We start from the raw sequence: 25,840 nt of genomic DNA, 5'->3' as shown, positions 1-25,840 counted from the left end.
GGCTAACACTGTGGAAAAAAGACCTTGGCAAACCACAGAGCACTTCTTTTAGGGCAGAACTGCTTGAGGTTGAGAGTATCTGCCTTAGTTTCTCCATCTGCACAATGGGCTTAATTAATTATAGTGCTGTCCTCATAGGATCCTGATAAGGACTACCTCAGTCACTACGACCCCTTTATAAATGTTAGTAAGAGAAAAACAGATCTTAACTTTGGACATGGGTAGTGAAAAATAGCAGCGAAATAAGACAACAATGTTTATAGTTAAATAATTACTTTGAATTTCCTGTTTATGTTTTCATAACCGAAAAAGAAAGTTCTCAAGAGCGTGATGCAAAAAGCCAGAAATAATGAAATTTTTTCATTAGCATATTTTTTTGGAACTGTAGTAGTCTGGAAAGTATAGTCAATTAGAAAGTCATGTGGCCCCGCATGAAAGCAGAAAACTCTTGTCTATTTTGTTTAGCTCTGTATCACAGAACCCAGTTTATAGGAATTCTCATAAAATTCCTCCATTTTTCTTGAATGACTTTATAAAATATTCTACCCTAAGTGACTTACTGTAGTGTGTATAAGGTGTTCTTGTGTTTGTTTCTTTTATGAACTGTAATATTTCTTTTCACTCTGATCAATTAAAAAATATAATTTATGTTCCTAGCTTTGTTTTGGAACATCTCCTAAAAGGCTTTCAAGGATAATTTCTAAAAGAAGATGGAGCAAAGGTCTATAAATGTCTCAAATACATTACTTTGATAGATCATATGAAGATTCATCACATAGGGATGAGTTCAGAAGAGGCAGAACAAAGAATTGTTTCTTCAGAAACCCTGATATAAATAAGCAATTTCTTAGCTCAAGGAAGGGAAGCTGAGGGGACAACGAAACTCTGTGTGGCTCAACCTTTCTGGTAATTGGCGTGGAACCCACATGGTGCAGCATCAGTTACTGTGACAACCAATAATAGGAAAAGAGGTTAGGAGCTAATGAGAAAGAGTAAAAAGGACCAGAAAAATTGGAAGTCTATGCTGACTCTCAAAGGCTCATGAGGAAAGAAGCCAGTCAGAGAAAATGGGATGAGAAAAGTATAAAGTGGAAGAGTTTCTGAAAGATGATGAACGGAGATGGAAGAAACAGAGTCTGAGGGTTGGAGTGATTGACGGCCAGGCAGGGCAGCTAAACCAGGAGCTGATCGTGCTTTTACTTAAATTCCAAATCCCCAGATTAGGAGAATGGCTCATTGCCCAGGGATATAAAAATTGCCTAGAAAAAAATCAATGGCTTTGCACATTTCGGCTTTGTGAAAATATTTACTCCTACATGTGGAAGCACAGGTTTAGAAAAGGAGGAGTTGAAGAGAGCAAGAGGCTGGTCTCCAGTTCCTCCTGTCACAGAATCAAGTCACATGCTCCCAGCAAACAGCGGGATAAGAATGAGCTATTTTATCAGGTCGCAAGGCTATACAGGGGTCCTCTGCATTAGCGCTTGTGGATCCGGTTCACATCCCTACTCTACAAGTTCCTGTAGGTGCAAGTTACTCAACCTGTCTTCACCTGTGAAGGAAGGGTATGCACTAATAGCACCCAGCTGGCTGCCGTGAGGGGCATTTTGACCTTTGCATTAGAAATGGGAGCTAAGGGGAAAATCTCAGGGTCACGACTCCTTCCCACAGCTGCCTCCAGGGGGTGGCTCTCACCACCCTCTTTCAGAAACCTCTCCTTTGTGGCACCCTCTCTTCATTGCTCCATACCGAGTGCACCGCCATGAACCTCTTCCTTACATTCACTATGTGACTCCAGCAAACACTCCACTGGCCTCCCCACCCCAAGGCCTTTAACTCCCAACACTCTGGCCCAGTGTTTTCTTCAGTGCAGGCTGTGGCCCATTAATACATCATGAAATCAAGATAGAGTGGAACATTACAAAGCAAAATAGAGTAGAACAGAGTAGAAAAGTAGCAGCACATCATATCAGGTAAGGGTGTTTTTTTTTTTTGCAGTACGCAGGCCTCTCACTGTTGTGTCCTCTCCCGTTGCAGAGCACAGGCTCTGGACGCGCAGGCTCAGCAGCCATGGCTCACGGGCCTAGCCGCTCCGCGGCATGTGAGATCCTCCCAGACCGGGGCACGAACCTGTGTCCCCTGCATCGGCAGGCGGACTCCCAACCACTGCGCCACCAGCAAAGCCCAGGTAAGGGTGTTTTTTAATGAAATTTTTGTTTCAGACGTATATGTCTGTACTGCTCTGGACGTGCGGTTCCTTGACCCCCTCTGCTCCGAGGACCTTCTTTCACTTGTTCTCGCTTTAGTGACCACTTCTGCAGCAATACCTTGGACCTGGTCACTACTGAGAATGGACCCACCTCCAAAATTCATTATTTCCATTGTATAATCACTACCCTTCCTGTTCTGCCATCTCTCTCATCTCCTTACTTTCACCCTCACTTCTCTTGGTCATTGGCCATTCAAAAGAGCCTACCTTGACCGTCTCTGAGGACTGACACAGCCGTGGGCTCCCTCCACTCCTGCTGCTGGGAAGCTGAGTGCTGTAGGGGAAGCTCTCTTACTATGTTGATTGGGGCCATTTCACATTTATAATTTTCAGCCCTCAACGTCGCTTCAAAATTCTTTTACTTGCCCCCAGTTCATTTCCTTTAACAACCTCCACAGAGACTATGCCCACTTTTCCCCAGGATGCCCTGTCCCCTTCTTTGATCTCCCCTCTGCCCTCCCAGTATCTGGGGTACTTGAATGAAATTATCAAGTTTTAGCACCTGCTAGAATGAAGGGCTCAGATTTCAGAACCACAATGAGGTCCCTTGCTATAGCAACTAGAGATAGGAGAGAGGCTGCAGACATGCCAAGTACAGTGCTGTGCACAGGGAAGTAATTGTTACAGGGCTATCAACACGTCAAAATGGTCTGGACTGGCCAGAGGAAGAGGGCACCATGGTGATACTGAAACAAAAGGACAATACTTGGTTAAGTACTATTATTAGTTCCATTTTTATATATGAGGAAACTGAGGCACAGAGAACTTAAGTAACTTGCCCAAGGTCACACAGCTGGTAAATGGTAGAGCCAGGATTTGAGCCCAGACAATCTGGTTCCAGGGCCCATGAACTTAACTACTATATGACACTGCATCTACTGATTTTTTAATACAAATTTATTGGTAAATGACTGAAAGGTCAGCACAATACTATCCATCATCTGCCTCTCAAGGCTGGGATGCATATAATAAATAAGAGATCCATCAGTAACACATATCAAAGAAATTTTCAGATGGTAAACACTATATGTATAATCTGCCTTGTATTACTACCTATTCCTTATTTAGTGGATGTGAAACTAACATAGGTGCATATTTTCTCCTGACTGCTCTGGGGATGCCAATCATGGCTAAGAGTAAGTCAATGTAGTCCAATGAACACAGTGGCAAATGTAGGCAGCCAAACACAGCTAAAAAACGCTGCTGTATTTCAACTTCTACATCTGAAAAATGGATGGCTGGACTAGACAATGTCTCAGGTCCCTTCTAACGCTCAGATTTTGTTTTTCCATCTTTGGACAAACAGGAAAAACCTGATTTTAAACCCATCTAGATTATACTTGAAATTCCACTGATGTGAGTGCTTGGAGTCAAGGAGGGGAGCCTGTGTGAGGATTGGAGCAGTCAATGTCACACAGTCTCTGTGCTCTTCAGAAATTAGGAGCAGCATTTTCACATCTGAAGAATCTCTATGCCAACTATGTCAAATGCCTTCAGATTTGCAAACTGTCACCTGGAGTGGACAGGAGGTAGTGGATGATTCTAACTTCACAGTGTCCTTGACTATTAAAAAGAAGGCACTGATTAGAAACTATCTCAGCCGGGATTTGGATCTGCTACATATAGAAGGGATTAGCGCATCAGTGCTAATCCTGGCTCAGAGGATCACCAGTGCATTCTCTCTGTGCGGCTAGGTTCCAGCTTCTGTCCTCCCGGCTGCTGCTCTGTTCTAGATGGACAGTTAGTGCTCAGGCAAGACCCACATTTTAAAATATAAAGAAATAAGCGTGGCACAGCGACTGTTAGAGGAGATGGATCACCCCATGGGCTCACAGGCGCGTCTGCAGGAGCATTTTTATTGAACTGATGAAGGAGGTAAGAGGCCTCTGAACTTCGGCCACTTTAGAATAAGAATTGCTCAACCTGTCCCTGGTAAAGCCTCCTAGGAATGCTAGAGAATACAGTCCAGAGAAGATTACCTCCAAAATGTATACATAATATGTTGAGAGGGGAAAAAAATAAACACAGACATTGGTGACATGTTTTACTCCTGTCCAAGCTTATCCCCAAAGGCTGAGAGTATGGAGGCTGCCTGGAGGCTTCTCCTGGTTTATTTAGCTTCTCCCAACCTCTTTCCTCCCTTCACACATGGGCTTGCACTTTTTGCACGCTGGCTCCTTTGCCTCAGAGGCAGCCCATACAGTTATTTACGAAAGCGGGGATCTCTCTTTCTGTCTCTGTCCATAACCCTTTATGAATCTTATGTACAGTAGGTGCTCAGTAAATGTTTGATCAGTTGATCCCGGGTACACGTGTATATGGCAGTGGTAACTCCGCAGGAACGCTCCACTCGCTGGCCTGCCGTGTGCCTTGCAAAGGATCACGTTTTGCCCTCAGTGGTCCTATGTCTGTCACAGGCCCCATTTTTCAAAGGGGAGAAACTGAAGAGCAAAGAGGGTAACTTGCTCCAGCTCACAAGTTCATTGGGGCCACAGGGGCTCCTCTTCCCCATCTGGTCTGAGAGGCGTTAACAGAGAAGATTGTTTTCTTTCCCGAAGGGGCACAGTGGAGAAGCCAGGCTTGGGGCCACTCCGCAGGTGGCAGCGTACACCCAGAGCGCTTGCTTTGGGAGGGGACAAAATGGGACATCTTTTTGCCATCATTTATCCCAGGTATGGTCCTCCCAAATACACCGCTCTAGGAAAGTTTACGTTCGAAACATCTCCTACCCTCCTACGCGCAGCTTGTCCCCGACTGCGGCCGAGTCAAACCGCCTGCGAGCCGAGGCCCCGCCCCACGCCGCGCCCCCGACTGAAGCCTGGAGGAAGCGGGGCGGGGGAGGGGGTGCAGGGCCTGTCCCGGTGCAGGACTAGCCCATCCGCAGGGCTTTCTCCGGACGGCAGAGACGCGGGCCACCGTATAATCCCGGCCGCCCTCGCCCGCCCCAGCTTCGCCTCTTCCTCCTCTTGCCCACCCCCACCCCCGACGTGCCCATCTGGACCCTCTGGGCCTGGGGACACTCACCCTGCCACTCGAGAAGCCGCTCGGGGGTGAGTGCCACCGCCGCGCCCTCGGCGGAGCCTGCCGGCACCACCAGAAGCAGCGGCAGCAGCGGTGGCAGCAGCGACAGCAGCGGCATCGCTAACCACTGGGCTCGCCGGACACTGCGCCTGGCCCTGCGGTGGGGGAGGTGGGACCGCAGCCTCCTCCGCGCTCCTCCCCTCCCCCAGGCCTCGCCACCCCTGCGTCCCGGAGATCCACTCCGTCACCGTCACCCCTGTCGCCACAGTGTACGGACACTCGGGGTTATGGGCTGGAAGGCGGAAAAGTCTAGGAGGTTTTCCCCGCCCTACCCACTCCGGCTTGGAGCGGGAGGGAGGAAGAGGGGGTGGACCATCTGCCCATCCCAGAAATTCCTGCCTTTGGGGTGGGGAGAGAGGAGGGGTGAGGCTGCCCTGTGCACGCTCCTCCTGCTTGCAGCCTTCTCTCTCCTTCTTGCGGAGGCCAAATAGGAGTTGGGAGTGAGCGAGTTGAGAATCTCTGGGACGGGAAGTCTGACATCTGGGTTTGCAAGCCACCCGGATTATGGTAAACACTGCGGGTTTGGCAGCAGGCAGCTTAGAGTAAACCGAGCTGCTCCGTGGACCCAGGCGCGCTGGGAGCGCTCTGGACCTCCTCTCCCCTGGAATGTGGAGCCCAGAGATCCCTGGGGGTGCGCCGAGGTCTCCACCCTCCTCACTCCAGAGAGCGCTGAAGGTTCTTCCATTGTTGAGCTCCTTTCCCATTTAAAAGCTACCTCCCCCTTCCATCTCCTTGGATCCTCCTAACCCAGCAAAATAGCTGGGTTATCCCGTGTTACAGCTGTTACCGCGTTGTCCCACTTTATACCTAGAAAACCGGTCCAGAAAGGCAAAGTGATTTGCTCTAAGAAGAGGTTGCTCCTTAACTTGCAAAAGTTCCTCCCTAAACTAGGAAACCCTGACTAGAATGTAGTCTTTCTAAGGGTAGTCTTTCAAATAACTGGCGGAACACTAGAAACATTCAATATTTATGAGAACAGGCTAATGTAAGATCTTTCCTAAATAGTCATTAAACAAAACATTGCTTCTGACGCTAGTCATTAAAACATAAGAGGAGGGAAGAAAGCAAAAGGGAGCTTTAAAAAAATAAAAGGAAGGTGATGGGGTCTTGGAGAACCTTGCCTTTCTCAGCTGCCTGTTGGCCAAGACCAAACCAATAGTTTTGAGTAACACTGTCAGCTTTAGACTGAATTGTGTCCCACCAGCTCCCCAATCATATGTGGAAGTCCTAACCCCCCAAATGTAGGATATAGGAATTTTAGGAGTTAATCAAGTTTAAATGAGGTCTTAAATGTGGGGTCCTAGATAAGGTCGGCTTTATAAGAAGAGGAAGAGAGAGATCTCTCCATCCAGGCAGTAAGGAAATGCCATGTGAGGACACAGCAAGAATGTAGCCATCTGCAAGGCAGGTAGAGAGACCTCATCAAAAACCAAAACCTTCAGGAACTTGATCTTGGACTTTCTAGCCTCCAAAACTGTGAGAAATACATTTCTGGTGTTTAAACCACCCTGTCTCTGATATTTTGTTGAGTCAGCCCAAACAGACTAATAAAACTGTCTTAGCCTGGTTCTCCAGAAAGCAGAGCCTGGGTTGAGATCTCTGGCAGAGAGTGGGATTGAAGATCAGAGTGAAATAAGGAAGCAAGGACAGCTACTGCCTTGCCCACTGTCGTAGCAACATGCACTCAGTCCTGCAGGAACCTCGGAAGGTCTCAGACTGTCTGTCCTGGGGAGAAGAGGAAAGGGGGAAACATTTATCCTTAGGCTGACCGTCTCTGCTAGTGAAGGTGGTCCTAGGGTTATTAACTGCTCTGCACACTTCCATAGCAGTGGTAAGCTCCAAGCTTGGTCCCATGCCTTGGCAACCGGAAAGCCCTGAGGCAGGCAGCAACAGGTGCATGGCATGGCCAGAGGTGAGGTGCTGTCACGTTGCCCCAGAGGGAACCTGTGCAGGGCTGGCTGCTGCAGAGGTGGCTGGAGTAAGAGGTGTGGCTGAGAGAATGTGAAAAGTTCCAAAGTGTGCCCTGAGTCAATAGCATATTATTACATATAGAAGTCAGTATCCCTGCCTGAAACATGCAGAAAAAGGATGCTTTCAGCATACGAGACTATAAAGACCTCAGTCATGTACTTATAAATCTCTCCTGTGACTCAGCACTACATCAAGTGTTATGGGAATTACCCCAAAGTATAGATGGTTCAGCCCTGTCTGAGTGGGCTGGCGTCTATTGAGGCAGCCGAGCGCGATCCAAGTGGCATAATTAAGTAGGAAAGTGCAGCCTTGATATTAATCTTTGGTGAGGTGCAGTGCAGCGAACGTAAAAGTGGGAGAGGCCCGGCGGGGGGGGGGTGGCTAGAGTGATTGCACAGGGCTAGATGTGTTCAGATGGGGTGAAGGGTATTTAGAAGGAAGAGGCTGTTCTAGGATGGGAAGAAGTCGTGAGAGAAAATACAAAGTCTGGAGTGAGAAACACTTGCACGGGAGAGAGTGAGTAGGTGGGCCTGGCTGAAGCAAAGGGTGGCTACTGGGCAGCCTGGCAAACGAGGTCAGTCACTGGGACACTGGACTACCTCCCACTGGCTGTGGGATCCTGATGAGACAACCACCTGCTACGGGCTTCAGTTGTATCCTCTCTCTAATGGGGGGAAAAAGCCTTCCTTGACCCAGAGTAGATAATATTCCAACGTAGCAGAGCTATGAATATGAACAGGATAAAGAGGAGAAACCAGCCATATTTCATCTTCAAAGCATTAGCGTAATGAAGAATGGTGATGACAGCTTCCTGGCCTACTGACACCAAGTTTCCTATTCAACGATTAGAGATTGCAGAAGGGCTCGTTTTCATCTCTTTGAGGTGGAAATCTGTGGCAAAAACTTTTACGCCGTCAAGAAAATGATCCTTCCCCATACCCAGGTCTTGCGTCTCTTTCAGATTCAGGAGGTAGGGTAGTGTGATGGTGAAAGTAGGTGCTTTGCTACTTACCAGCTGGTTACTTAGTCTCCTTAGCCTCAGTTTCCTTCTGTGTAAGATGCAGATGGTACTATTTGCTGCTGTATTAAATGAGATAAGATTGTGCAGTGCTTGGGACAGAGTCTAGCATATTTTCAATGTCCTTTCATGGCCGCTGTGAGGGTGGGGGGAGGAAGCAAAGAGCAAAGGGGAGCTCAGGAGCGAGCTCTGCAGAGCTCTGTCCTGCTGAACTGAGGTCTCCTGCCCCCTGCGGCCCGGAACACCTGCACCTGCAGGCCTCGTACATCTTCCATCATTTTGAATTAGAATTACTTCTTTATTTATAGCTCTCACCTGAAAGTAGGTTCCCTGAGGAACCCACTACATTTTCCTTCTCTTTGATTCTCCAGGACAGCACAGTTCCTGGCACTTAGTAAATTCTCCAAAAGTCTCTGCTCAGTGAGTGAATGAAGGAGGGAAGGAAGGAAGGAGGTGGACAGGAATATAGTGTATGGACCCATTTGAAACTCGAGAAAAATGTTAGAAACCTGAATGATGTTGAATGAAAATGGTGAAGAAGATTCGGGGATTTAAAACTTACTTAATGTGTGGGTTATGGTGAGGGTCAAGATTAGCAAATGTATTTTGAGCACTGTAGGAATCAGAGTCTCCGCAAGAAAGGGGGAGACCCCGATTTATAGTGGTTTGTAGTGAAACACTATTTACAAAGTTATGGGCAGAGTGAAGGGAACCAAAACAGGAAGGGAAAGACCTAGGTTCTAGCCAGTGCTGGAAGCTGTCCTGACTGTATCGGGGCCTGAAGGAACCTGGGAGGGAGCAGTTACTAGGGGCCTCATGAGAGCTGTACCTCTGCGACAGGGGCCATCTGGCAGGACGGGAGAAGAGCAATTGTTACCAAACTAGAGCCTGTCAGGGAGGAAGCTGAGAAAACGAAGAGCCTGTCCCTTCTTCTCCTGCCCTCTGATCTCTTCCAATCGGCTGACCCAGCCGGGAGTCAGTGGTCCAGGAGTCCACAGAAGTCAGCTTTCCAGAACACAGTGCAGGGTGGAGAACTATGGACAGTGAGTCTGGAGAGACAGACAGTGACTATGAAAGTGAGCATGTTGTGTCCATCTCAGTACTGGTGTGGAGGATGCAACAGAGAGCAGGGTGTGATGAGTCCTTGACCATGATCACAGAGTTCTGAGTCTGGGGGAGAAACAAATAGGTAAACAAGCAATTACAATAACAAACGAATATAATAACAATTACAATGCGTGTCATGATATGAGAAGGTGTCTGAAACTTGACAAGTACTTAGAAGGGCCACTCATCAAAGCTTGAGGCTCAGAGAAAGTGATGCCAAGAAAAAGTGGCATCCAAATTGGCACCTTGAATAGCTAGCTAACTTCAAAAGATATGCTTAAGAGAATGAAAGGAAAAGCCACCAACTGGGACAAACTATCTGCAAATCATATACCTGATAAAGAACTTGTATCTGGAATATATAAGGAACTCTCCAACTCAATAATAAGAAAAACCCAAATATCAAATGGGCAAAAGATTTGAGTAGATACTTTACCAAAGAAGATGTACAGATGGCAAATAAATACATGAAATGATTTCCAAGACCATTAGACATTAGGGACATACAAATTTAAACCACAGTGATATACTTCTACACATCTATTAGAATGGTTAAAGTTAGAAAGACTGACCACACTAAGTGCCAGCAAGGATGTGGAGAAATTGGAACTCTTACCCACGGCTGATAGGAATGTAAAATGGTGCAAACACTTTGGAAAATTGTTTGACAGTCTTTTAAAAAGTTAAAAAAAAACACATAACTACTTCATTTCCTAGAACTGCCGTGACAAAGCACCATAAACTGGGTGGCTTAAAACAACAGGAATTAGTTCTCTCACAATTTTGTAGGCCAGAAGTCCAAACTCAAAGTGTCAGCAGGACTGGTTCCATCTTGAGGGTCTGAGGGACAGTCTGTTCCATGCCTCTCAACCAGCTTCTGGTGGTTGCTGGCAATCCTTAGCATCACTTGGCTTATAGTACATCATCATATGGATTTCTTCCCTTTATATCTCTCTTATAAAAACATCAGCATTACATTTAGGGACCACTCTGATCCAGTAAGACCTGACTGTAACTAATTACATCTGAATATACCCTATTTCCAAATAAAGTCACATTCTGAGGTTCCATGTGGACATGGTTTTGGGGGGACACTATTCAATCCGGTACAACAAACATATGATCCAGCCGTTCCACCCTTAAGTGTTTACTCAAGAAAAATGAAAACACATGTCCATATAAAGTTTGTACATGAATGTTCATAGCAGCTTTGTTTGTAATAGCCCAAAAGTGTACACAACTCAGATACCCAGCAACGGATGATTAGATAAATAGATTTAGGTATATCCATGCAATGGAACCCTACTCAGCAATAAAAAGGAATGAACAGCTGATGCATGTAACAACATGGTTGCATCTTGAAATAATTATGCTGAGTGAAAGAGCTAGGCAAAACAGAGTACATACTTTATGATTCAATTTCCATAAAATTCTGGAAATTGTCAACTAAAATGTGGTGACAAAAAGCAGGTGAGTGGTTGCCTGGGAATGGGAATGAGGGGCTGATGGGAGAGGAGAGACTTAGCTGAGCAGAAAAATGTTCCAGAACAGAGGGAATAGAGGCAAGAGTGGACATGAGGTGTCTGAGAAGTTCTTTTAGCAGGGAGATTGGGTACTGAAGTGGGAGGTTCTAGGAACATTAGGGCTAAATAGGAAAGCTGAGATTAGGTCTTAAATCATGTTAAAAAACCTTTATGCTTGGGGCTTCCCTGGTGGCGCAGTGGTTGAGAGTCCGCCTCCCGATGCAGGGGACACGGGTCCGTGCCCCGGTCCGGGAAGGTCCCACATGCCGCGGAGCGGCTGGGCCCGTAAGCCATGGCCGCTGAGCCTGCGCGTCCGGAGCCTGTGCTCCGCAACGGGAGAGGCCGCAACAGTGAGAGGCCCATGTATCGCAAAAAAACAAAAAACCTTTATGTTAGAGCCAGCAGGGAGCCATTAGGGGGTTTCATTGTGACCAGATTTATATGTTACATTTTAGAAAGAACATTCCTGCCATAGTATGGAGAATGGACTGGAGGTGAGCAATTCATAAGGGTTAAGAGGCTGCAGCAGGATCCTGGATAAAGAGATGGCTCTTGTCTGAACTAGAAAGGAGACAGTAGAAGACTGGGGAAAGTGAACACACCTTGCGAGATGTATAAGAGGAAGGATCAGATCAACAAGACTTAGTGTTTGAGCAGGTGTGCTGGGGAGAAAGAGAGAGTTATCAAGAATGATGTCCCATTTCTGGCATGGCAACCTAGTGGCTTCATCCTGTGAGAAACAAGTTTGGGGAAGGAGTAGGGTTTCAGTCTGGGATACGTTGAGAAACTGGTGAAGATGTCTAGGGGGCAGTTCCATATATGGGTATTAAAGTCAGAAAGCATAGATTTGGAAGTTCTCTGTTGTTGATCATTAAAACCATGGGAGTAGATGTGATGGTTGTAGGTCAAGAGAAAAGAGGAGAGGCCTGAAAAGAATCATAGGGAACAACATTTGGGGATAGCTAGAGAAACAGACTGAGAAGGAGTTAGGTGTCTGGAAGCTGGGGAAGAGTGTTTCAAGGACGGAATCATTGACAGCTCCATATTCTCTGGAGAGATCAATGGATGGAAGGGCAGAAATGTGCACTGGATTTGGGGACGAGGAGGGAAATTATGACCTTGGGGAGAGTGCTCCTAATGGTTGGAGGAGAAGGCACGTCAGTGGTCTGGGGATGATTAGGAGCAAAGACACCAAAGGGTAGACGACTCTTCCCAGCAGCTGGTAGCCGTGGGACGCAGGACATGTAGCTGTACAGGCTGTGCGTATATGGTTGTGGATGAGGGTGAACCTGTTGCTGCTATTTTTGTTACTTTTTATTTATTTATTTATTATTTTTTTATTTTTGCGGTACGTGGACCTCTCACTGACGTGAGAGGCAGGCTCTCAACCACTGCGCCACCAGGGAAGCCCTACTTTGTTATTTTTTAGATGAGAGACTTGAGCACATCTAAATGCGGATGGGAAGGATCCAGCAGAGAGGGGGAATTCAAAGGTACTTACTGTTGGAAAATTCAGAGTGAGGTCCTTGAGAAGGAAGAAGTTTCCAGAGCAAAAAGTGAAAGGATTCACTTTAGAAAGGAAGGTGATGCCTCCCGTGATAGCAGGAATATAGGAAAGAATGGTTGTAGACACAGGTAAATCTGTAAACTGAAGGTAGAGTTGAGAGTTCTCTCCTCTGCTAAGTTCTAGTTTCTCTGTGAAGTAGCAGGGGCGTTCATCTGCTGAGCATGAGTGGAGAGCTGGAGTTGGGGAGAGGAGGTGAGAATGGCTCTGACGTCCTCAGAGAGAGCTGGAAATCTGGGCATAACCAGGGGCCCAAATGTGGTCAGGGACTATGATTTTTGAGTGGATTTTTGTTTTCTTAATGATGCTCAGTAGCCCAGGTACCTGCAGGGAGAAGGTGGACACTGGGCTTCATCCAGATTGATGTCACCCAATCAGGATATTACCTACAGGGAGTTGAAGATATTGGCAGGAGAGAAGTTGATGATGATGATGGGATCTCACAGGACGTGGCTCCATGATCACAGGTGGACAAGCAGAGGCAGACAGAGGGGGCTCTGGGGCCATGCTGCCAGTCCCAGACCCTGGGTTTGTCATCTGCTGGTTGTATGACTAGGGCAGGTTTTATCTCCAGATGCCTTAGTTGCCTCATCTGCAAACTTGGAACAATAATAGTGCCATTTCATTGGTCTGTTATGGAGATTAAAAGAGTAAATAACTGGAAGCTGCTTAGAACAGTGACTGGCAGAGTAAACACACAGCAAAGGTAGTTTTTATTATTGTTATTACTTACATAAAAAAAATATCTGGGGGGCAAACAAAGAATGAGGATTGATTTGGTCTCTTGCTGGGTAGAGAGAAAAGCCATACGGTAGACCTTGTTTCTTCCAAGGAGCTGCCATTTCTGGAGTGCTTGCTGTATCCACAGCGTGGTGGTGAAGAGGTAAGTCTGCCTGGGTGGGAGTCTGCTCTGTGACCTACACCAAATCACTGTGCCTCGCCCAGCCTCTCTTTCCTTTCTGTAAAAGGGAGCACTATGAGTGCCCACCCCATAACATAATACATGCAAAACACCCAAAACCTGGCAAGTAGTGAGTGCTCATAAGATGTAAGTACAATTATTAGATAATACCCACAAGAGTTACACTGTGAAGTAGGTATTATTACAGTCATTATATACTGATGAGGACACTGAGAGCTTAAGTGACTTACTGTTAAAGCCCTACCCTGAACTACTCATTAACTTCACATAATAAGCTATCTCATTAAGAGGAAACTGTACTATAGATAGAAGAGAATATTGGTTCACATAAGACACGAGTTTTCTAACCTATTTAATATGTACTTTCAGCAGCTTTCCCCCAGCCATTTATTAAACACTTCTGGGTGTGTTCAAAATATTGCTTTATGTTGTGATTTACCAGTACTGTGGTATTTTAACTAATAACACCCACAGTGACTGGAGTACTAAGGGGTGAAAACAAGTAAAAATTCATTGGGCTAAGCCAATGTCCATAATGAGTTAATGAACTAGTTTTTCACCTTAGTCTAGGCAGCAATTTATATCAATTTAATTCAATTAATGGCTTTCCCAGTGTGTGGTATTTAGCCAGAAAGTTCCACTCACTTGGAAGTTTTAGCTGAGCCTCTGTCTTGACTGGGTCTTCATAGGGTATCTTAAGTCTCCCCTGTCAGCACACAGCCTAATTTCTGCATACTCACGCTCTCCTTCTGCTTCTCACACGTAACCTCGTAGAGGATGTGCAGAGGTAGCAGGCAAAGGGCCACCATCTGTAGAGGAAAGAGGAGACCCCTCCGGAGAGCATGTCACATGTTTTCTGAAACCCAGCTGGCCCAGTGGTGCTCAGCCCTCACTGTGGTCAGAGTCCCCTGGAGAACTTTTGAAAAGCACCAATACGGAGGCCCCTACCCCCAGTGATTCTGATTCAAGGGGTCAGTGGTGGGACCCAGGCAGCAGTACTTTTTTTTTTAAGCTCCCAAAGTGATTGTAATGTGCAGCTGGGGTGGGGAACGTCTTGCCTCTCCCATGAACGTGCATTGGATTCTGAATAGATGAGGGCAGGAGATAATGTCTGGCACTTGAAAAAAAAGTGAAACCGACAAGAAACCTCTCAGTTCAGGGAGAGGGGTGAGTTTTAGATGTAAAGTTTCCACTTGGCTGTGTTGTAATCACACAGGGAGGGAGAAGCAAGGTATGGGCAGCCACAGCAGACCGGGAGACCTGGCCTGGCTGTCACGGGGTATGGGACTGCCTGACTCTAGGGACCCCATTTGGAAACCTGTGCTACCAAAGAGCCTTCTCCAGCTGTGCATCTCTGGTTGTCACCCTGCAGGCTATAACTTTCCAGAACTTAATGGGAAAGCCTGGTGATGGATCAATATTTATTTTAGCATTTATTAATCATTTTCTAGTAATTTAGATATCCTATTCCATTTAATAGTCAGAAAAGTGTGTAAGGTAGTTTTTGTAATCACCAATGTGCCTTTTAAATAGAAACAATAACAAAATAGAGGGGTGGCGGCACCTTTTGATTTCATCTAAAGAATTCTCTGATAAATCGAAGCAGAGTCTGTGGGAGTGTTCACATGTTGAAGGACTAGGTAAAGGGAGGAGGAGGAGAAAGAGAGCAGGGAGAGGTGATGGGTTAAAAGTTCTTCTTCCATTATTTCTCAACTGTGTTCCTTTGGTCAAATTACATAATCTTGCTGAGTTTCCTCACTATATAAATAAAAAACCCTACCATAAAAATTTCCAGCAGAAGAAAGAGAAAAGAAGTTGCCTTCTTGCTCAAGACACCGATTTTGCTACATTCCACCCAACACGCCAGAGAATTTCTGGGAAGTTGGTTTTCCTTCCACTCAGACTTGTATGGAAAGAGGTTACATTAAAGAAGATCTTGATCCTTGTCCTCGTCCAAAAAGACAGCAGTCTAGGGCTTCCCTGGTGGCGCAGTGGTTGAGAGTCTGCCTACTGATACAGGGGACATGGGTTCGTGCCCCGGCCCGGGAAGATCCCACATGCCGCGGAGCGACTGGGCCCGTGAGCCATGGCCGCTGAGCCTGCACGACTGGAGCCTGTGCTCCGCAACGGGAGAGGCCACAGCAGTGAGAGGCCTGCGTACCGCAAAAAAAAAAAAAAAAAAAAAAAAGAGACAGCAGCCTTACAATGCAATATTTTCTCCAAAAGACAAAGAGCAGAAGATATAAATGTTGAAGCAAAAACAGGAGAGGTGACAATATTCTTTTTATTTATAGTTAAAGTTGGTATTAAACATTGATTTTTTTGATCTTCCGAAAACTGATTTATAAATCATTTTTCTATTGAAAATGTTTTGAAATGGCATTTACCCATCACACAGATGACTATTTAAAAATCGATAAGTTTATGTCGTATTTTCTTGCTTTTGCACCTTTAAAATAAGGTGATATATTTTGCACTCTTAAGTTAAAAGTTGTTTATTACTTTATTTGGTAATACCTAATTACGATTTTGAAGAAAAAAAAAAACCTACAATAAAAACCTTCCATTCAGGGTTGTTGTAAAATGAGAAATAACGTGAGTCAAATGCCACGCACCAGCAGGGTCACCCAGATACTCTGGGACCCACAGCCATTCTGCAGGAGGGAAAATGATCCCAATGGATCAGGGGCAGAGAGTCTATGGTGTGTTCCTACTTGTTTTATCATGTGTGCTTGGAGGGCTGGAGACTAGTCAAGTTTTATTTCTAAGACAATTCAAAATGTTAAAGCTCAGTGTGGAAGAAAAAATAGACATGAGATAGTCATGGGGCTATGAAAAGGAACTCGACAAAGTCTTCACCTGCCCTTCTTAGGTTAAACCAGTTAAGTATTAAAGTCCAGTGTAGCTTTCTGAGAAGAAGGTCTGCAAAGCTAAGTGAATAGAGCACTGAGAAGGTGGCAAACCTGTTTTATATTGCTTGGCTTCTAGAATCTTCCAAGGCATGCTGCTTAGCTTTTCCATACCTTAACAATTTTTCTAAGTTAAAACAGGAATCATAGTGTTGTCGAATGTATGGATTTTGTAAAAGGGGAAGATATGATTGGCTAAATGACCAGGAATTTGTGAATATAACTTAATTTTTCCTGTATTAAATCAACATATAGTTTTGTTCCTGCATAGTGGCTTTATTTTCATTTTATTACTAGAAAAAAAGCAATTTATTAATATAAGGCCAGAAACCTCAGCCTTTTAAACTAAGATTGATGGGCTAAATAACATTTTAAACATATTCCTAGTGAATCCAGTGAATTAGAAAATTATAGGAGACTTTATTGAGATGAAATTGACAAACAATAAAGTACATATATGTAAAATGTACAATTTAAGAATTTTTGACATATCTTTACACCCATGAAGCCATTATCATAATCAAGACAGTGAACATATCCATCATCCTTACTAATTCCACTGTGATGCTTGGTAAGCCCTCTCTTCTATTCCTCCCCATCCCAGGCCCCAGTCAACTATAAATGTGCTTTCTGTCACTATAGATTAGCTTGAAATTTCCAGAATTTCATATAAATGAAATCATATAGTATATGCTTTTTTGGGGGTCTGGTTTCTTCACTCAATATCATTATTTGCAAATATAGCCATACTGTTGCATGCATTAAAATTTCAATTATTTTTTATTGCTGAGTCATATTCCATTGTATGGATATACCACAATCTGTTTATCCATTTACTTACTGATAGATATTGGGTTGTTTCTAGTATTGTTCTATTATAAATTTGCGAAGAACATTCATGTATAAATCCTCACGTGGACACATCCTTTCATTTTTCTTGAGTAAATACCTACAAGAAGAATAACTGGATAACAGAGTAGTTATGTATTTAACTTTTTAAGAAACTACCAAATTGTTTTCCAAAGTAGTTGTACCATTTTACCTTCCCACCAGTAGTATGTGAGTTCCAGTTCCTCCAGATCCTCCTCACTGTTATGGGTTGAATTCTGTCCTTCCAAAAGATGTTAAAGTCCTAATCCTCAGTACTTATGACCTTATTTGGAAGTGAGGTTTTTACATGTGATCAAGTTAAGATGAGGTCATCGTGACATTTGGACACAGAGACAGGCATGCATACAGGGAAAATACCATGTGAAGATGAAGGCAGAGATTAGAAACATCTTGTGATATATCTACAAGCTAAGGAATGCCAAAGAATGCCAGAAAACCACCAGAAGCTAGGAAAGGGGCATCGAACAGATCTTTCCTTCACAGCCCTCAGAAGGGGCCAACCTTCTGACACTTTGACTTTGGACTTCTAGCCTCCAGAACTGTGAGACAATAAATCTTGTTGTTTAAGCCACCTAATTTGTAGTACTTTGTTATGGGAGCCCTTGGAATTTAATATTCTTGTCAACACTTGGTATGGTCAGTCTTTTAAATTTTAGCCATTCTAATAGGAGTATAGTGATATTTCATTGTGGCTTAAATTTGCATTTCTCATACAGCATGGTGCTGTATGTAGTTAATAAGTTTATATATTGCTATGTATTGAAATTTGCTAAGAGAGTAGATCTTAAGAGAGTAGATCTTAAGTGTCCTTACCAAAAAAAAAAAAAAGAGGTAACTATGTGAGGTGATGGATATGATAATTAATTTTATCATGGCAATCATTTCACAATGTATACATATATTGTATAATTTAAATGGATACAGTTTTATTTATCAATTATACCTCAATTAAAAATAAATAAATTTGCATTTCTCTAATGACTAGTGATGTTGAAAATCTTTTCATGTACTTATTTGATAACCATATATCTTCTTTGGTGGAGTATCTGCTCAAATATTTTGCTCATTTTTTATTTGATTGTTTTCTTATTACTGAGGTTTGAGAGTTTTTAATATGTTGTGGATATGAGTTCTTTATCAGATATATAATTTGCAAATATTTTTCCCAGACTGTAGCTTATTTTTTCATTCTCTTAATATTGTCTTTTGAAGCACAGAAATTTTAGATTCTGATAAAGTTCATTTTATCAATTTATTCTATTATGGATCATGCTTTTGAAATCTAGTTATCTTTGCCTAATCCAAGGTCATGATGATGTTCTGTACTTTCTTCTAAATGCTTTATATTTTAAGACTCTACTTTTAGATCTCTGGTCCATTTTGAGTCAATATTTGTTACTTTGAGGTTCATTTGTTTACATGTGAATAAGCCCATTTGATTTTTTTTTTTTTTTTTTTTTTTTTTTTGCAGTACGCGGGCCTCTCACTGTTGTGGCCTCTCCCATTGCAGAGCACAGGCTCCGGACGTGCAGGCTCAGCAGCCATGGCTCACGGGCCTAGCTGCTCTGCGGCATGTGGGATCTTCCCAGACCGGGGCACGAACCCGTGTCCCCTGCATCGGCAGGCGGACTCTCAACCACTGCGCCACCAGGGAAGCCCAGCCCATTTGATTTTAAATATTGTGAGATTCAATTTGCTAACATTTTGTTTAGAATTTTTTCTGTCTATGTTCATGAAGGATATTGGTCTTTAGTTCTCTTTTCTTGTAATGTTTTATCTGGCTTTGGTATCAGATTAATGCTGGCCTCAAAGAATACTTTGGGAAGTATTCCCTTCTCTTCAATTTTCTGGAAGAGTTTGGGTAGAATTGGTAGGTATTTTTTCTTCCTTAAGCATTTGGTAGCATTCATCTGTGATGCTATCTGGGCCTGATGTTTCCTTTGTGAGAAGGTTTTTATTATAATTTCAAGTTCTGCAGATATAAGGCAATTTGGGTTACCTATTTTTTTTTTCTTGAACAAACTTTGGTAGCTCTTGTCTTTCAAGGAATTTTTCCATTTTATATAAGCTTTCAAATTTATAGGCATAAAGTTGTTCATAATAGTCCCTTATTTATTCATTTAATATCTGTAGAATCTATAGTGATGTCACCAGTCTCATTCCTGATATTGGTAACTTGTGTTCTCTCTTTTTCTTTCCCTCATCAATCTGGCTAAAGGTTTACCAATTTTATTTACCTTAAAGAAGATTTTGGTGTATTGATTTCCTCTATTGTTTTCCTGTTTTCTATTTCATTGGTTTTCAGTTTGATCTTTATTATTTCCTTTCTTCTGCTTATTGTGCTTTATTTTTTTCTTCTTTTTCAGTTTCTTAAAGTAGAAACCTGAGGTCATTGATTTGAGACCTTTCTTGTTTTCTAATATAAGCATTTATTGCTATAAATTCCCTCTAATTACTGCTTTGGTGGCATGTTATGTATTCTGGTATATTGTACTTTCATTCAGTTCAAAACCTTTCTAACTTTCATTTTGAGTTCTTCTTTGACCATGGGTTACTTAGAAGTGTGTTATTTACTTTCCAAATATTTGAGGATTACCCAGATATCTTTTTGCTATTAATTACTAATGAAATTCCTGGGTCGAAGAAGACACTTTATGACTTAAGTTCTTTTAAATTTATTGAGATTCGTTTTATGGCCTGGAGGAGTATGGTCTATTATGCTAAATATTTTTGTGTGTGAAAATTATAGTACCTTGTTTATTTATATCATACCTGTTGTAAGCATCTGTAATTATTTTTTTAAATTAATTTTTATTGGAGTATAGTTTCTGCTGTACAGCACAGTGAATCAGTTACACACATATACATATCCACTCTTTCTTAGATTCTTTTCCCATACAGGCCATTACAGAGTATTGAGTAGAGTTCCCTGTGCTATATAGTAAGTTCTTATTAGTTATCTATTTTATATATAGTAGTGTATATATGTCAATCTCAATCTCCCAATTTATCTCTCCCCCTCCTCACCTTTCCCCCTTGGTAGCCATAAGTTTGTTTTCTACATCTGTGACTCTACTTCTGTTTTGTAAATAAGATCATTTGTACCATTTCTTTTAGATTCCACGTATAAGTGATATCATATTTGTCTTTCTCTGTCTTACTTCACTCAGTGTGACAGTCTCTAGGTCCATCCATGTCACTGCAGTTATGCTAAATATTTCATGTGTGCTTAAAAAGATCATGTCTTCTTCTGTTTTGGGGTAGAGTGTTCTAGAAATGTTAATTAAGTAAGCTGGGACAATTGTAGGACTGTATGGTCAGGCCACCCAAGATGGCTGTTCTCTTGCTTTCCTTACATCCCTGGCTGGAGCAGTCCCTGCCTTACCTACAGCCTATTCATCTGACTGACCTTCCCTTTTAATCATAGAGCCTAATCAGTAAATGCCTACCTACTTGCCCCTGGCACCAGCTAGTGGTTGTTCTAATCTTTAGGTCAGAATTCTCTCCAATATGATAGTTTGTCAAAGGGTCATTGAGAGGCATGCTCCTCTGCTCGTTTCTCTGGTAACCGATGAGGCAACCTGACGTCAACTTCCATTATAACTGGTAACCTCCCTCTCCCCAGGTAGCAAAGACTGCTGCCTTGTCTTGCCCACCATCTGACTCACTGGGTAGGGTGTCGCTCCAGGACCTTGCTTCAGACATGTGAGATTCCCTCCATCCATTAAACCATTGATGTCTCTGTCGCTGACTCCAGGCTCTTTCTTCAGTCTTGAGGCTGGGCAAATAGAGAGCTTGCAAGCCTGCGGGATACAGCCCAACAGGGACTCAGTTGTTTGTTTCCTATATCTCAGGGATAACTGCCCTTTAATGCCTGATGTCCATTTTCTTGAAAACCATTGTTTCATGTATTTTATTTGTTTGTTTTTGTTTATACAGGTGGCAAGGTAAATCTGGTTGGTCCCCATTACTCTGTCTTTTTTTGAAAGCAGAAATGTTTTTTTTTTCAGAATATTTTTTCTCACATCTGCATTTGACCTTTAGATGAGGGGAAGCAGGAGACAGGAGGAAAACAGTAGCATAAGGACCTCTAGAAATCTGTAAAATAACATTTTTTTTCAATGGCTTATGACTCTGCTTGGTTTTTTCCCAAGGAGTATGTGTGGTGTGTGTGTGTAATTAGTACATACGGTAATGCATTTCACACTTAGCTAGAATGAGTAGACTTCAGAACCAATGAGTAAACAAAAAACAAACCAACCAATCAAATCTGAGCGGCCAAGTTAGATGTAAAATCTTAGAAGCATGTTACTGAAGTGTCTGGGCTAAAAAGTCTGTGTTTTTAAGGGTACAAATGAACTTATTTACAAAACAGAAGTAGAGTCATAGATGTGGAAGATAGGCTTATGGTTACCAGGGGATAAGGTGGAGGAGGGATAAATTGGGAGACTGGGATTGACATATGCACACTACTATACATAAAATAGACAACTAATAAGAACCTACAGTATAACACAGGGAACTCTACTCAATACTCTGTAATGGTCTATATGAATCTAAAAAAAAAGAGTTGATATAGGTATATGTATAACTGATTCACTTTGCTGTATACCTGAGGCTAACACAACACTGTAAATCAACTATACTCCAATAAAAATTTTTTAGAAGTCTGTGTTTTATTTAAGGAGAATACTTCAGACCCATAGTCTTATGAATGATTCTAACATTGGGACATCAGGTTTCCATCCAATTTCACAGAAATGGTATTTGAAGGACAAGGGGCTGCGCTAGGCATTCACCCTGAGAAGCCTGATGAGGGGTCCCATCTGCACTCCAGCAGCCATCCCTTTCCAGGCCAGGGCATCCCTGTTTCTGAAGCTTCCGGTCTATCTTAGGCAGTGCAGGAAAAACACTGACCAGGTCTTCCCTTCACCTTTCTTTTCCTAGGCTCCATGAAGACCATTTGCCTTCCATTAGCATTGTCTTTCCTCAGACCATAGAGTAGAAAGTACCATCAACTGTCTTGTATCTTTCTTATAGAAATCACATTCCAGCCCTTTTCTAGTTGTCTTATTTCTATTTATGGATATCCTCATTTTCCTGAGTCACTTGTTCCAAGATGGTCTCTTGGGTTATTTCTACAGGGGTTAATCATCTCCATTTGTGCTGATTTTCACTAGTGTCATTTCCAGAGTAATTTAACTTCCCGTTCTGGGGACAGCACACTTGCCCTCTGGGGGCTGGATAAAGCGATGCTGTGCTTAAACCAAATCACCCAGGCAGCTCGACAGTACTTTCTAAACCATTCCACTTCCTCCATTGTGATGAAATACGCTGCCTTGGGTTTTTTCTCTGGTCCTCTGCCTTTAATTGTACTCCCTGCGGGGGTTGTGTGACTCACCTACATAAGCTACAGAAAATCTGCATCTCTTTTCACTACATCTTTTATGTTTTGACTGCTCTCTATTCAGGCAAATTCCAGTTTATTAGTAAGAGCAATTATTTTCGGCTTGTTAGCTTGAGTTTCTTAAAAAATGAAATCTGAAATCTGTTACTTGTGTTCGTTATTTATCATAAATAGTTGCGGCCTTGTTATTTCCATCAGAATTCTTAATTTTGCCTATAGGTCCTCATGACCTACATTATTCCTCTACTCTCTGTCTCCCACCCCCCAATTTTCCCTACTGCCTTCCTGTTTCTCAGAAAAGCCTGCGATTTGTTTTCTGGGCTGCCCCTCATGGGGGACTGGCTAGGGAAAGGACTAAGTGAGATACATTATTGTGAAATTATTTTTAGAGCTGAGCAATGACCTCTACGGTGTACAAATGTTAATTTGAGAAATGTTGCTCGAAATTGTTTTTCCTTTGTCTACCTCCATAGCAGATACGTCTGTCCTTTGAGTCCCAAACCCTTCCAAGTGTCAGCACCCAGTGGGTTATGAATAAAGTCTTTTTAACATTGAGACCTGAATTTCGCTGGTGGTATTTTTCATCATGGTACCTAGAAGACTTAAGAGACCTCTTCTGAGGTTCATGTTCACCTCTAGTATCTGGGGATCCCCAGGGGGCACGTCCCATGCCCTATGGCAACTTGGTGGTGCTCCTTCTGGCAGCTGCCTACATAGCACCACACCCAGGCCCGGAACATCACTCCAGCTCCACTGCCTGAGCTGAGTCTGTGCCTCCAGGCCCCCCTGAGGCTCCCGTCACCCAGTGTGATCCAGAGCTTGTGGGCTGTGCTCCACAAACAGCCCTGGCAGGACCTGTTCCATGATGGCCACTCACCTCTGCACCACAGCTGGATGCTCTGCCTTCCCAACCAACAGAGACCATCTGTCTTTCTTCTGCCATTTGGAGGCAGCTCCTCTCTACTGTGTTCCTCTGTTTTCAAAGGGGCCTCACAATAGGCCTCAGGGTTTAGCAGGTCAGACTTCAGTTTACACAGAGTTCTGTTTTTTTTTTTTTTTTTGCGGTACGCGGGCCTCTCACTGTTGTGGCCTCTACCGTTGCGGAGCACAGGCTCCGGATGCGCAGGGTCAGCGGCCATGGCTCACGGGCCTAGCCACTCTGCGACATGTGGGATCTTCCCGGACCGGGGCATGAACCTGTGTCCCCTGCATCGGCAGGCGGACTCTCAACCACTGCGCCACTAAGGAAGCCCCAGAATTCTTTTAAGGGCTGGTTTAAGAAGCTGTCACCCCATATACTCAGAACCAGCATTCTCCTCTTACAATTTAACCCTTGTTCTGAGTTATCTAGCTCATGGTATCAGAGACTTTTCTACGTTATTCTTTTTCATGTACTTCATGGTTTTTCCGAAATTTGTCTTCTGTTTTACCTCTTCCCTTTATATCCCCACTTCTCCAATTATACCTAGACTCCAACCTTGGATACTCTGCTCTTGTTTGACAGAAGGGATTATTGGAGGCACTCAGTTAATAAACACAGCTATCATTTCCTGCATATTTATTGAGTGTATATGTCAAGTACTTTAATATATTGTTTCATTTAATTCTCACAACAACCCTAGGAAATAGGTGAGAATACATGCAGTAGTGATAAACAGAAGCCGGATAAGGACAGGAGTATCTGTCAGATTGTTACCTCTTCCCTGTGAACTTCTCAGTATGTGAAGTTAGACACATTAAATATTCACACCCTGTTACTGCCTACATCTAAGTCTAGGATATTAAAAGGTAACTTTGTGTGCCAAGAAAGTTGCTTTGCAGCTGCAGCATAAAAATTACTATGTATCGGGCTTCCCTGGTGGTGCAGTGGTTGAGAGTCTGCCTGCTGATGCAGGAGACACGGGTTCGTGCCCCAGTCTGGGAAGATCCCACATGCCGCGGAGCAGCTGGGCCCGTGAGCCATGGCCACTGAGCCTGCGCGTCCGGAGCGGCCACAACAGTGAGAGGCCCGCATACCACAAAAAAAAAAAAAAAAAAGAGAATTACTATATATCCTTTCCTGTGTCCATCTGGAACTGAAGTCATTTTCAGGTTTTTTAAATTAATCATAGAATTTTATTAAAGCATGGGCTGGTTATCTCTTAAAATGAATATTAGATCTAAATAAACCAAATAATGACTGAACATGACCAAGAAAGCCTCAGAAGAAAAGCATTGTATATATTTTCTTGCCTTTATGACAAATTCATCTCTTTTATTATTCCCAGTGTCTTTAATCTTCTTTTTTTTTTTTTTTTTTTTTTTTGCAGTACTTGGGCCTCCCACTCTTGTGGCCTCTCCCGTTGCGGAGCACAGGCTCTGGACGCGCAGGCCCAGCGGCCATGGCCCACGGGCCCAGCCGCTCCGCGGCATGTGGGATCCTCCCAGACCGGGGCACGAACCCGTGTCCGCTGCATCGTCAGGCGGACTCTCAACCACTGCGCCACCAGGGAAGCCCTTTAATCTTCTTTTATTTATATTTTTCTTCTCGAATTCCATCTTCTTAGTAAGAGAGTTTCCAAAATCTGACACATTTCTTGAAATCAATGAAATAGACATTTAATATACCAAAACTATGCAGGATACATTTAATAGCTAGTCTGCTTAATTTAAATGTTCATTTTCCCACTGCAGTGTTTATAAAACGAATAGTATTTTGTAGAGAATATAGTAGAATATAGTCATTTATTACAGGAGATGAATAAACAAATAAAAGAAGCATAGATTTTATTTTTAAAAAGTATGAAACAAAATAGTTGTTAATCAAAGGAGAGAATTATGAAATAACTGTTAAGTTTATTAGTAGTATTAAGAAGTGTTTTTTTGTAAGACATTTCATGAAGGCGATTACAACTTTAATTTGAGCACTTTAAACACTGTAGCCTAAGAAGAACTCTTAAAAGAAGTTTTAAGCAAATGGTAATCATCACCTTTAGTATTTCAAAGACTAATCACAACTTGTATCTCCACTAGCTTGTTTGGGGAAACAAACAAACAAACAAACACAACAAGGGCTTCCTAATTACCCATACTGGAGAGCCATTCCTGCCACAGTCATTACTATTTTCTGATTTCTTTTGCCATCACCATCAACCCAGCCCCACTCCTGCCTCTCCTTTCTAGGTAATTAGCTAGCAAAGTG

The 25,840-nt window shown here is 43.2% G+C and overlaps 1 protein-coding gene across 1 annotated transcript in view; it reads right to left on the bottom strand.

Moving 5' to 3' along the window:
• Positions 1-5,827, bottom strand: part of PLA2R1 (phospholipase A2 receptor 1) — a gene marked incomplete at its 5' end in the record, with an annotated part of 123,432 nt that extends 117,605 nt beyond the window's left edge. The window contains 5 exon segments of the mRNA XM_081241809.1: positions 5,291-5,424; positions 5,426-5,598; positions 5,600-5,641; positions 5,643-5,761; positions 5,764-5,827. Of these exon segments, the coding sequence (XP_081097935.1) occupies positions 5,291-5,424; positions 5,426-5,598; positions 5,600-5,641; positions 5,643-5,761; positions 5,764-5,827 (532 nt within the window).
• Between the last annotated feature and the right edge of the window lie 20,013 nt (positions 5,828-25,840).

Source organism: Mesoplodon bidens, assembly GCF_964165515.1.
Source record: "Mesoplodon bidens genome assembly, chromosome: 8".
In the NCBI taxonomy this organism is placed as follows: domain Eukaryota; kingdom Metazoa; phylum Chordata; class Mammalia; order Artiodactyla; family Ziphiidae; genus Mesoplodon; species Mesoplodon bidens.
Note: the sequence above shows the minus strand (reverse complement) of the source record. Positions and strands in the feature narration are given on the sequence as shown.